General features: G+C 34.1%; 2 protein-coding genes across 2 annotated transcripts; one reads left to right on the top strand and one right to left on the bottom strand.

Annotated features, from left to right (window-relative positions):
* Positions 1-463: 463 nt before the first annotated feature.
* On the bottom strand, positions 464-1,237 carry LOC123309551 (28S ribosomal protein S28, mitochondrial). Its single transcript, XM_044892716.1, has 3 exons — positions 880-1,237; positions 702-823; positions 464-649 (listed from the first exon to the last, which is right to left on the bottom strand). Exons 1-3 carry the CDS (start codon positions 1,120-1,122, stop codon positions 502-504), a joined length of 513 nt encoding a protein of 170 aa, XP_044748651.1. The 5' UTR covers positions 1,123-1,237; the 3' UTR covers positions 464-501.
* A 120-nt stretch (positions 1,238-1,357) lies between these two features.
* LOC123309591 (E3 ubiquitin-protein ligase TRIM9) lies at positions 1,358-11,547 on the top strand. The gene is made up of 8 exons (XM_044892780.1): positions 1,358-2,161; positions 2,219-2,314; positions 2,369-2,602; positions 2,660-2,813; positions 6,482-6,621; positions 8,508-8,646; positions 8,948-9,172; positions 11,002-11,547. The coding sequence occupies exons 1-8, from the start codon at positions 1,424-1,426 to the stop codon at positions 11,292-11,294; spliced, it is 2,019 nt and encodes a 672-aa protein (XP_044748715.1). The 5' UTR covers positions 1,358-1,423; the 3' UTR covers positions 11,295-11,547.
* Positions 11,548-12,842: the final 1,295 nt, after the last annotated feature.

Genomic DNA, 12,842 nt, shown 5'->3' with positions numbered 1-12,842 from the left:
AAAATGGAATGGGTTTACGGGTTGATTGGGTTGAAGAAAAATAGCATAAGTCGAGATTATTGAATCTCGCAGTCTTTAACATAAATTTGAAAAAAATTCGGATGGAACTATCGAAATGAAAATAATGTTTCCGACATTCTATGAGGAGAATAATGTTTTTCTGAAGGGGTAGCTCAATTAGATTATTTCTGGGTTAGCATAGCGAAGGAAGTAATTTTAGATTCCTAGTGGCACTGCAACAGGCTGTGTTCTTAGCAGGCAAACACCTACAAAGCCATACTCAAACACGCAAATATTGGATCTCTATCATTCAATTTGCTCAACTATATAAATATATAACCCCACTTTAATAATAATTTTTTCTATTTCTTAAACAAACTAATGATTTTGACGATGCTCTATCAAGTACCAGATGAGAGATTCATCTCAATTATAGATGTATGAAAAAATAACTTTCGAAGCATTTTCCTACACAAAAATTTATTCAAGTACAATTTATTCTTATGTCTTTTTAGTTCTTTCTTGTACTAAGCCTAGTAATGAACAATCAGCTTCTAATAAGGTTAGATCTTTTTCATAACCTAAAAATTTGGAGGATAATTCTAGATCCTTAATTTGAAGCCTCACTCTAGCTCCTCTGATATATTCACTAAAATCAAATCATTTCAGTAGAACGCTGAAATTCATTATATTCAATTTACCTAGAATTCTTCTTCGGTCTAGGGCATACACAATGAAATTTCCAACCAAAATCTATATACAAATCATCGTCAACTACGTGGAATATTTTTCCAGTAACTATTTTATTCGAGGGATCTCCTAACTGAAAATTTTTTCAAATCAATACACTGTGTACTAGGTAATCCACATATAGCTTACATCTATAAATTTTGAGTTTCTTAATAAGCTTTCGAACGTTTCAGGTGCTTTGGGAACTACTTTAGTTATATCCTCAAATTTGTCAAAAGATTTTGCGAAACCACTCGATTTGCTACCTTGCCCATCCTTTGATATTTGATTTCCACTTTCATTACAAAACAACACAGTCGGAATTTTTAAGGCGTTCTTTGTTTGTAAGCGAGAACATAGCAATCGGAATTTGTTTACTGAACTAAATGACATTGTTTTATAGCAGTTTATAAGAGTATAGTCTTTCTTTTTCAGTTTTTAGTTTGTTATGAAAATTGGGTGGAAAGTGTGGAAATTGTCGAAAGTGAGGTTAAAACAATTGCTTATTGATTCATTAGACCTACCCGAAAATTAACCTACCACAAATTAATCGTCCTCTACGGCCTACGCTATGGCTATGTCCACAGAATAATTGACGAAAATTCTGTGTGTTAATCTTTGTCATTTGTCATTATTCCTGTCATTAATTATGTCATAAGAAATCACAACAATTCATTTCGCAAGTTGATAAATAATGGAGGACGAGTTACGTTGTGGATTTTGTAAACAATTATACAGTAATCCTGTATTATTGCCATGTTATCATGCTTTATGTCTAAATTGTGCTATACAAATTCAGACGCCTCCTACACAACAGGTATCCCAAGCTACTTCAGAAAATGCAGAAAGCGTAGCCTCTGGCAGTTCAGGAGACTATCAGGAAAGCGATAAATTATCGATATTAAGTGAAACAGATAGTGGAGTTGTTTGTACGTCTAGGCCTAATAGTTATATTGGATCTCCCAATGGAGTTATATACAGCGCGTTAAGTTTAACATGCCCGCTATGTTCCAAAATAGTATACTTTGATGAAAATGGGGCATATAATTTACCAAGGTATAGGGTAATGAAAAACATAGTTGACAAGTATGGTGAGCTACGTAATTTCCATCTGAAATGTCAGATGTGCGAGTCTGAACCACATAATGATGCCACAGTTATGTGTGAACAATGTGAAATTCTGTATTGTGATTCTTGTAGAGAATCATGCCATCCTCTGCGGGGCCCATTAGCAAAACATCTACTCACAGAACCTCAAAAGGCTTTTTTAATGTCTAGAGCAAAAGATGGAAAGTGTGTTGAACATGGAGATGAAATGTTGACAATGTATTGCTTAGTTTGTAAAATAAGTGTATGTGCAGTGTGTCTTATGGACTCACGACATGTTGCTCATGATGTTCAGAGCCTTGGTATGATGTGCAAAGCTCAAAAGGTGAGTTGGTAATATATTAAATTCAATAATTTTGTAATATCTTGTCTTTTTTTTCAGACTGAATTATCCCACAATTTGCAACAACTTTCTGAACGTGCTAAATCTACAACTGAATTCATTCAACGTTTAAAAGGAATGAGTGATAAAGTTAATGTAAGAATTGGTTTGTTTCTTCTTCAATCCAATTATATCATATAATGATTTTAGGAAAATTGTGAGGATTTCGAAGCCATTGTTACTGCTCAATGTGATGCACTTATAGAAGCTATTCATTTAAGAAGAGCCCAACTCTTAGAATGTATTAGACAAGATAAGGAGATCAGAATAAGGGCCCTCAAAGAACAAGTAGCTACATGTACAAGTCGATTGCAACAAACCACTGCCTTGTTACAATTCTGTATCGAAGCACTAAAAGAAACAGATAGCTCTGCATTTTTACAGGTAATTTAAATTTTAAAATATTGTATTGATTGTTAAAACTTTATTATTGGCTTTCAGGTGAGTTCAATGTTGATTGGGAGAGTTTCAAATACAGATCAATCATGGAGCAAGGAGTGGACAGCTCCACGGGTATCACCTCATTTTGATCTCACCCTTGATGATAAATCCGTCCTTAGAGCCATTGAGCAGCTTAATTTCATACAGATGAAACGTGAGTACTTATTTTATTTCATGGAAAGTTTTGATGTTGATGGAAAATTTTAATGATATTCCTGTCCCCGAAATTACTTTATCACATTTGTTGCTTAAATAAATATTGTTACAGTAAACTGAAAATCAATGATCAATATTGGTTTGCTGATTGAGTGATTCTTAGATGATTAACAGATACTTTGGTGTTGCATTTTTCTTTTTAAAACAAGGGTTTTAAACTGTATAATATTATATCTTGGATATACATATTGTAAGATTTATAACTGATTTGATAAGATCATCCATGCTATTTATTTCAATGCAAATTTATCAATATAACAGCCAGATTTGTAATCGATTTAAAGTTTCTTTAATTTCAAAGCTTTCTTTATACGCATTTTTAGTAGGACTCAAGGAGACTTTAAAATTAAAGGGACTTTGATGTCGATTATGAATCTTGCTGTTAGTTTTTTATTATAAGCAACGAGTATCAAACGTTTTTGTATATAGAGAAAGTGAGGAATATCTATAACATTCAATTCATTTTTCTCAAGTAACTCAACCAAAGAAAATAGTGAAAATAACGTTGATTTTAATGTGTGATAAATTTTAAATATTGAGTTATAAAATGAAATTTTGCTTCAGTTGAATAACAATTTCTCTGATTCAAATGCAGCTTATGTAGATGGGGAGGAGAGAGTACCTGCAGGTAAATAATGCATGGAATGCATGACCAAACAATGCCTGAAATTATGTCTTGATGTCGGAAATGAATTATTTAGAAAAGATTGCACAAACTTTCTATTGTCTAATCAGTTGAGGTTTTTTTAAACGAAATCTGAAAATTACTACGTGATAATGTTTATTAGATATTATTGAGATGACTTTTTTAAGCTATCAATATTGAAATATGAATAATATGAAATGCGTTGATAATTGAAAAGTTTGAGCCTGCATACTAAATCTACTGAAACATTTACTCTCTCATATCGTATTGCCAAAACATTTCTATTGTAGAAATTTGAAGATTCATATACATATAACTTTTAATGAATTCGGTAAATTAAAAACATTTTTTTGTTTTGTTAATATGCTCAGGCAGGTCTGTTAGTATGTATTTTAAATTGCACTCTTTTTGATGTAAGAAAGAGGAATTTTAGATTGAAATTTCAATCTTGTGGGTTCCAGTTGAATACAGCATTTTGTCCGATTTTTCAACAAACTTTGTTCCTCATAAACTACATCATAGACATTGGTGTCTATAGTGTGTAAACATTCCGGTTAATCTCCGCACGATACGATGCTACTCTCCCTACTTATTATTATTTAACTTTTTTTTATTATACTTATTAACTTCCTGAATTTTTTCATTGAGTTCACTAAGATTTCTTCATTTCCGAATTAGTTAATGTTCATTAAATATTATCTTAACGACAAGGAATGAGAATTTGATATTTGGTACTCATGTGTAACTTGATATAGCTTCAAAATAAACTATCGTCATATTCCAAATTTTGGGACACGGTGTAAAATGGTGAGTTTATGCAGTGTTACTAAGAACAAATACCTTATTTCAATTCAATACCAATCTTATTGGCAGATGGCGTGTTTGTCATCTGCCCATAAGATTAGTCCCTTTCTTAGGTTTTTAGTTACTCCACATAAACTGACCATAACATTTTCTTCCATCAAAACAGCGCAATATAAAATACTGAACGACTTCTTTGAGTTACTGAATTTATTCAAAATTAGAGAACTGCACTGAATTCGTTCTACTCACTGTACTCTTTTTCAGAACATAATCCATCCTAAAAATTAACCGACATATACTGAAAGCTCTTATTTTTTCTTCAATATTGCACAGTCTATTCAAGCTTCTACTTTTTTCTTGAAAGTATTATCTTTAAAATATAACCACATTCATTAATTACGTAGGAATTATAGTATTTAAATTCTTCAGGATGTTGCTTGAACATGAAATTAAATTTTTATTATTTAAAAAATTATGACGAACGATAACAAGAGGGGGGTAAGTTAATTTATGACCAAGATCTAAGGAAAAGCGGTTGAATATAATGAAAAGAGTAGAAAGAAAATGAAAAACGTTCATTCGTTTTCATCAAAAAATATTTGAGGGAAATTTAAGGTCGATTCATATTATACGTTCCGCTCAGTTCAGGTCGGCGGAAGGATCATTAGCCGTTGACGGAGGTTGCGTTCATATTATCAGTCACGATCGTCTCAGTCACTTTCCGCTTCGTGTGTCGTGAATCTTCGGTTGCATTCGAATCGACCAGCACTTGACACATGAAGCCTTTCATTTTGATCAAAACAGTACAAGAAGGACCCTAAAATTATTGTTAAATTATCATTATTATTATTTTCGTTGTTTCCCTTACGTGCCCTATCTCATAGGACGTAAACCCTTTGACTTCTGCTAAAAATAAAATTGCTGCAATTACGCCTGAATGAATGATGTGCTTTTGCATTATTGTTAGACGAAGATGAAGAGGAACAAAAAGTCGGTAAAAAGATTGGGTGTCTAACCAAAATTTGAAAAGAGGAAAATTGAAGGTGAATATTGGACATTATAAAAAAAATTGGTAGACACATCATGGCTATTTTAGAATGAACAGGATATCATTTCGATTATATAGGGTAATTCATATTGGGATATGGGCTAAGGGCAGATTGTTTGGACCAAAATATGGCGATAGGACCAAATATACCTCAATAAAATATTGCTGTGGAAAAAGATAGAGGGCGTTAAAGTTGAATTTTTCATGAAGGAAGGGAATATTATTTTCTTCAAAGTTCGAAAGTCCTTTATTGAAATAATTAGAAAATGCATAGAAGTAGGGGGAGGACACGTAGAAAATTTAAATTAAGTTTATTCTTTTTATGTTACATTGTTTCAAATTATGCTTTATCGTCGAAATAAATAAATAAAATAAATAAGCCGTTACTTCAAATCCCCTTCCGATGTTCTGAACTGTTCAATTGTGTTTTTCTTAAAAACGGAAATAAAAAATATACAGTAAAATTATTAGCAAAAATCGAAAAAAAAATCAACTTTAACGCCCTCTAACTTTTTTGCACAGCAATATTTCATTAAGGTATATTTGGTCCTATCGCCATATTTTGCTCCAAACAATCTGCCCTTAGCCTATGTCCCAATAGTTATGAATCATACTGTATACTGTGAAAAATTTCGCAATTAATACAAAGAAAAAGTTCAAAGAAGCTTTCACAACAAAGGAAAACCCTCGATTGACTGAGCTGAACTGAGCGGTTGCTTATTCATATTATACGTTCAGTCTCATTCAGTCCAACCACGCCCTTCACCCTACCGCAAAATATTCTCTGGAAGAATACCGTCGGATGGTCGTAAGCGTGCCGATAGGTGCTGAAGAGTCGGAGACGGATAGTATGAATTAGTCCATATAAAACACATTGAAAGATATTTTGGCTGAGCTGAACTGAACTGAGACGGACGGATAATATGAACTGACCTTTACATTTTCAATGATTCTTTCAAGATGAACAAGTGGAAGTGGATACTTTATTGGTAAATTTTTACTGTTTGTATCCTAAATGGGCAATAAATAAAGTAAATGAACCTCAAGGGGGTTTTAAGTTTGTCATTCATTATTGTCATCATTCTTATGCATTCCCATATGAACGCAGCTCCAGGAGCTCCAGCGATGATGCCGGAAGAATGCAGCGCAGAAAATAATTCTGTCACGGTAGCCTGGAGACCACCTCCTCACAGCCATGTCGAGGGATATGTTTTGGAACTGGATGACGGCAATGGGGGTGATTTTAGGGTGAGTTTTGAAAGTGATTTTTCATTCGGGGAAATCTATTATTTCTTTGCTTTATTTAATATTCTTCTGCCCACTACATGAATATCACCAGGAGTGTCCATTATAGAAGTTTGAAGAATAATGTACCAGGATATATGGAAAAATTCTTAGCCTACCATAGAACCAAACAAAATTTCAATATCAAAATATTTTATTACTCAGCATATTCTCCTCTTAATTGGATACATTCATTACAGCGAACCTGTAACGTCTCTAGACCTTTAAAAAAACTGCTTCTTCTTGCTCTGCAAACCAGACGTCCACAGATTTCATTACCTCCTCGTTGGAAGAAAATTTACGACCTTTCAAACTTTTTTCAGTTGAGGAAAGAGATGATAGTCGGACGGAGTCAAATCTGGTGAATGAGGGGGGAGTTCTATTAATTTAAACCCTAAATCACGAATTTGCGTTGCGTGGCAACATGAGATTTGTGTGCAGGGGCGTTGTCCTGCAAAAATAAAACACCTTTGGATAGTTTTCCGCGTCTTTTCTCTTTAATTTTTTCCCGTAGAGTGGTCAGTAATGTCGACTTTTAATTTCCGGTTATCGTTCTACCCTTGTATAAAAAATCAATCATGATTACTCCATGGCAATCCCAAAAAACTGAAGCAAGAACTTTTCCAGCAGATTTTTGGACACGAAACTTCTTAGGTCTTGAAGAACCAGAGTGTCGCCATTCCATCGATTGTTTCTTTGTTTCTGGATAGTAGAAATGTACCCAAGTCTCATGCATAGTAACAATTTGCTTTAAGAAGTCTACATCGTTTTCAAATCGAGCACAGATCGAAAGCGATGCTACAACCCTTGCACGCTTTTGGTCAACATTCAAACATTTGAGGATCCATTTTGCAGCAATCTTTCTCATGTCCAAATTGACGTGAACTATATGCTGAACGCGTTCGTATGAAATATTCAGGCTTCAGATATCCGTTTTAGTCCAATTCGACGGTCTGATAAAATCATATCATGAACTGCCTAGATATTTTCGGGGACTGACACAGAAACTGGTCTTCCCCAGCGGTCATCATCTTCAATGGAAAATTTACCTCTTTTGAAGCTTGCAGTCCAATTTTTCACGGTCGCATACGAAGGACATGGTCGGCTCGCTACTCCAATTTTTCGATTTTCACAATTTCGGTTGACATCTTCTTTTTTTAAATTTATTGCGTAACTCTGGTTTACTTTTTTGACCTCAAACTTCCCACTGACACATCTTATGAGTTATTGTTCGTTGCTATGGTAACGCAATATTTTTTTTGCTTGGAACTGGTCTAGGCTAACTAGATATCAATTCATCATCGTACAGTTACTCTTTATTCATGCTGTGCTTCTGATATTTTATTTGTATCTTTAAAGGAATTTGTTGTTTCGGTCCTGTAGTTTTTCTTGTGGGGTGCGCTGCTAACTTAGTAGAGTTTTCATTGATTTTAGAATCCCACGAAATCAACGTGGCAGTAATTCCTCTGTAACAACAGTCGTATGCTGAAAAAAACCCTCACTTTCATAGAAATTTGACTTTAGCTCCGAAACCTTGAGGTTTTCTTTAGGGACTTATCATTAGATGAGTATTTTGATTATTCTTGAAAACATCAGACAAAAAGTAGGGTGTTACATTTGAAAAATCAACTTTTTGTCGTTTGTAAACGTCTAATAGACCACCCACTGTAAGACACCCTGTATACAAACAATTGAACAAAAAGTCCTCGGCCGGGCCACAACTACCCCGGTTCAAATAATAATAATAATTACGCTTATTCGGTACAAAATTTAACTTATTTGTATTCCTATTATATGTTATTTTTATTTTTATTTTATCCTGCTTTACTAATTATTGTGCTTTCATTCAGGAGGTGTATTGTGGAATAGAAACTATATGTACCGTTGACGGCCTACACTTCAATTCCATGTACAATGCGAGGGTTAAAGCCTTCAACAATTCCGGAGAAGGCGAATACAGTGAGCTCATTGGCTTGCAGACAGCTGAAGGTAATTTAAAAATTGTTAGAATTCTCGAAAAATGAATTTTATAGAAATATTCTTCCATTCAAAATTGTATTCCCCCTGAATTTGACAAAGGTTGAAAGTGGCTTTAGCGAGAAACTAGGTTGTTCAAGTTCTGATAAAATCGATAAACATGATCATGATATAAATGAATGATTATCCTCTATTTTTATTCTTAGCCAAACTCGTTCCACTATTGCAAACTTTTAGTGAGTATCCCCTTTAGAATAGAATGTTCACTTATAACCTGTTCTGTAAACACGTGTTAATTATTTTATTTTTTCAGTGGCATGGTTCACTTTCGACCCAATATTATCCGGTACTGGCCTGCAATATTCCCAAGAGGCCACGAATGTTACAGGGGAAGGTTGGGAACATATGGTGGCTTTGGGAAGTGTCGGATTCAGTCGTGGTGTACATTATTGGGAATTCACGATTGAAAAATTCAATGCCGATACGGATCCGGCCTTCGGTATTGCCAGAATTGACGTAGCTAGGGATAAAATGTTGGGTAAGTTGTCACATTTTGCATTTGATTCCCTTTAGTGCGGAGACCATAAGAGTCAAAATCTGTGGGTGAAAGTGCGAAATAAATATAACAAACCGAGAAAGAAGACAAAAAAAATTCATATTGCTCATATAGAGCAGAAACAGAAAGTTGAAGGAAGCCATATACGCCAGTTTGGCCATTTTTAACACTATGCCCGGCCATATCAAAAATTGTGATTCTCTGATTTGTAAAACTAATAATTTTGAAAATTTAATTTTATGTCAAATCGAAATAGTAAATGGAATACAGGGTGTCCGGGGAGTAACTGTACATACTCATACCAGAGATAAAGTTGGACTAGCTGATTGACTATGAAAAATAATTTCTGGATTTCCCTAGAAAGCTACAGGGTGATTTTCCAACTCCATGGAAATATTTAGACCATCATAAAATCCAAACTTATTGACCGATATTATTGAAACTTGGAAGGTTATTGACACATGCTAAGGTCAAGTCAGAAAGATATCAATTATTTCATTATTCCAGGGCCGGACTCATTAATCCTCATTTAAAGCGATCAGGGTAAAAAACACTTTGTATTTCGAATTACAAATAATTGATTCGCTTTTTAGAAAGAAGTTAAATTATGCTTCAATTTTTGGTATCGCTCAAAGTTGTCACATCAACAATTAAGTTTTTTTTTATGAATTACTTAATTTGGATAGAGTTCGAAAATTGCAATTTATTCACCTGAACAGGACTTAGTCATCTTGTGCAGGTCGGAAACAAATAATAAATTTTCTTAAAAAAGTCACTGAAGGCGAAGAAGACTATAATAATTTGTTGATATACTGGGTGGCCACCCCAGACGCGGATTTCATTTTGAGGGAGTAAATGCAGGTATTTTGAAGAAAAAAATTGGTGATGTGTATACGGTATACAGAAGCATATTTCAAAATTATTCTTATGTATACCGGGTGTTCGACAACAATGATATAGACCAAAGTTACACTTCTTCCAGTTAAGAGAACAGCTGATGAACAGAATAATCAACTGTTGAGATTTTTTAAGAAATAATGGCGATACGATTCGGAAGGCTGTATCCAATTTGAAAATTCGGCAAGAGAAATGTATAAAAGAGAATGGTTTTCATTTCGAACCACTTTTGAAATATCGTCGAATCAGCAATTAATTCGTTCCTATTTTTATTTTTATTAGGTACTCTTTACTGTATTTTAGTTTTTTTCATTTGTTATTGTTGCGTTATTGAAGTGCTTATTGAAGCTCTGAACTTTTTTGTAAATTTTCTACTAATACTTTCGCATTTTATATTCGAACATGCGATTTTCAGTTCTCTTCATGGTGAAAAATTCGATTTTTCGAACTTTATCCAAATTCAAAAGTTCATAAAAAAATAATTGTTGATGTGACAACTTTGAGTGATACCAAAAATTGAAGCATAATTTAGCTTCTTCCTAAAAAGCGAATCAATTATTCGTAATTCGAAATACAAAGTGTTTTTTTACCCTGAACACTTTGAATGAAGATTAATGAGTCCGGCCCTGGAATAATGAAATAATTGATATCTTTCTGACTTGACCTTAGCATGTGTCAATAACCTTCCAAGTTTCAATAATATCCTTCAATAAGTTTGGATTTTATGATGGTCTAAGTATTTCCATGAAGTTGGAAAATCACCCTGTAGCTTTCTAGGGAAATCCAGATATTAATTTTTTATAGTCAATCCGTAACCAGCTAGTCCAACTCTGGTAAGAGTATGTACAGTTATTTCCCGGACACCCTGTATAATATTAGGGACGTACTAAGTAAAATTGTTCCGTTTTCCTTAGGAAAAGACGACAAAGGTTGGGCCATGTACATAGACCGTCAGCGTTCTTGGTTTCAACACGCCGGCGCTCACGAGCAACGCGTAGAAGGGGGGATATCGACCGGGTCCACCGTTGGGGTGCTCTTGGATCTCGACCAGCACACCCTCTCTTTTTTCGTCAACGAAGAACCGCAGGGTAGCACAGCTTTCAGAGACCTCTACGGGGTTTTCTACCCGGCCATTAGCCTGAACAGGGGAGTGAGCGTTACTCTGCACAGTGCCCTAGATGCGCCATCAGACGTTGAGGAGACTTGATAAAGAGGTAGCGTTATTTTTACCGAACCCTTCTGTGACTTCTTTGTCCTGCTACGAAGATCGAAATGATTTTTTTTTTCGGTTTGGTATAAGTGAACAGGATAAATTACTCTTTCCTAATGTTAATAGTCCGAACGATTAGAGATGTAAAGTATACAGGGTGGGCAAAATTCGTTGTCCACTGAGGGGATATCTCGAGAACTATAAGAGTTAGAAGAAAGCGGATGTCACATTGGGGAATTCTCCTCAATTTTGGTTATCACAGCATATTCAAGTTTAAACTGAATAATTATGAATTTCATTCATGAATTTTTCAAATCGCTTCGTTTCTAGTTTACGATTTGGCAACAGCGCCTACTAGAAAATAAAAAGAACAATGGCTTGTTCATAAAATATTTGCTGTTGATTTGCAGCCATCATAAGGCGCGTATTCACTGGCGAGCCCCAACAGCAACCGGCCATAAAAATACCATAAAATTTTACGACCTTGCTCGTTCGTCCCAGACTTCATGAGCAGCCATCTTTGTCTATCTCATCAAGATAGTTTATTTGTTGTCCTTTATTATCAAGGCATATTTCAGTCGATGTTGCCAACTTGTGCAATAGAAACGCTTTAAATTTTAAATACCCATTTACTTAAAATATTTTTTGGGAAACGGTTGAAATGGTTATTTCAAAAAGTGACGTTTCAAAGATATTTCATTAAAATTATGTACATCATTTTGGTCAAAAGGAATACTCCCTTTTCCGAGCTCCTTTTCAGATAAACAAAAAATGGTGAAAACCGTAGCCTCCTACGATTCTTCGTTTTCGAGAAGAAAATTATAAAAAAATTAGATTTTGACGATTTCTAAAAGTTTTCATAACTTTTTTGTCTTTGAAGTTACTGATTTGAAACTTGCACCTTTTTAGATACTTTTATACGTAGAATCCACTGACGAGCTCAAAATATTTTTTCATTTCGAATCATCAGGGAACTTTCTTTTTTTTTTTAAAGCAAACTTATTAAATTTGTTAGTTTTGAATTGGAAAAAAATCTTTTATCTGTAGATTCTACGCAAAAAAGTGCCTAAGAAAGTTCAAGTTTGACATTTATGTAACTTCAAAGACAAAAAAATTATGAGAATTTTTCGAAATCGTCAAAATATATTAAATTTTCATAATGAGCTCTACCGCCCCTGGAAAACTGTTACTAAAGTTTTTTCAACCATTAAATATACCATTTTAACCTTGGAAATAAGTTACTATTTTTGAAATTCAAGGTTATTTTTTAACGCAGTTGTATTTATGATGCAATTAATGAGTGACTGAAATTTCGTTGGTGATAAATATTGAATATAATTCTCTTGATTTATATTTTTTATTTTTTCATAATAATAACGAATTCAGCATGTAACCACTCATATTCTGAATTCATCTCCAATATACAGGGTGTCCTAAATCGGAGGTACAAACGAAAGGGGAGATTCCTTGAGTAATTTTAAGAAAAAAAAGTCCCATAAACATGGGATCGCAAACATTTTCGAGATACAGGGTGTTAAAGTTTGA

The sequence above is a fragment of the Coccinella septempunctata genome, chromosome 3 (genome assembly GCF_907165205.1).
Source record: "Coccinella septempunctata chromosome 3, icCocSept1.1, whole genome shotgun sequence".
Lineage (NCBI taxonomy): Eukaryota > Metazoa > Arthropoda > Insecta > Coleoptera > Coccinellidae > Coccinella > Coccinella septempunctata.
The sequence above is the reverse complement of the archived record's forward strand: the minus strand, read 5'-3'. Positions and strand labels throughout refer to the sequence as shown.

Coding starts and splice junctions, on each gene's coding strand:
- LOC123309591 (XM_044892780.1), top strand. CDS start 1,424: ATGGAGGACGAGTTACGTTGTGGATTTTGTAAACAATTATACAGTAAT. Junction 2,162..2,218: donor TGATGTGCAAAGCTCAAAAG/GTGAGTTGGTAA, acceptor CTTTTTTTTCAG/ACTGAATTATCCCACAATTT. Junction 2,814..6,481: donor TAATTTCATACAGATGAAAC/GTGAGTACTTAT, acceptor ATATGAACGCAG/CTCCAGGAGCTCCAGCGATG.
- LOC123309551 (XM_044892716.1), bottom strand. CDS start 1,122: ATGTCATTTAGTTCAGTAAACAAATTCCGATTGCTATGTTCTCGCTTA. Junction 824..879: donor GAAACTCAAAATTTATAGAT/GTAAGCTATATG, acceptor AAAAATTTTCAG/TTAGGAGATCCCTCGAATAA. Junction 650..701: donor AGACCGAAGAAGAATTCTAG/GTAAATTGAATA, acceptor ATTTGATTTTAG/TGAATATATCAGAGGAGCTA.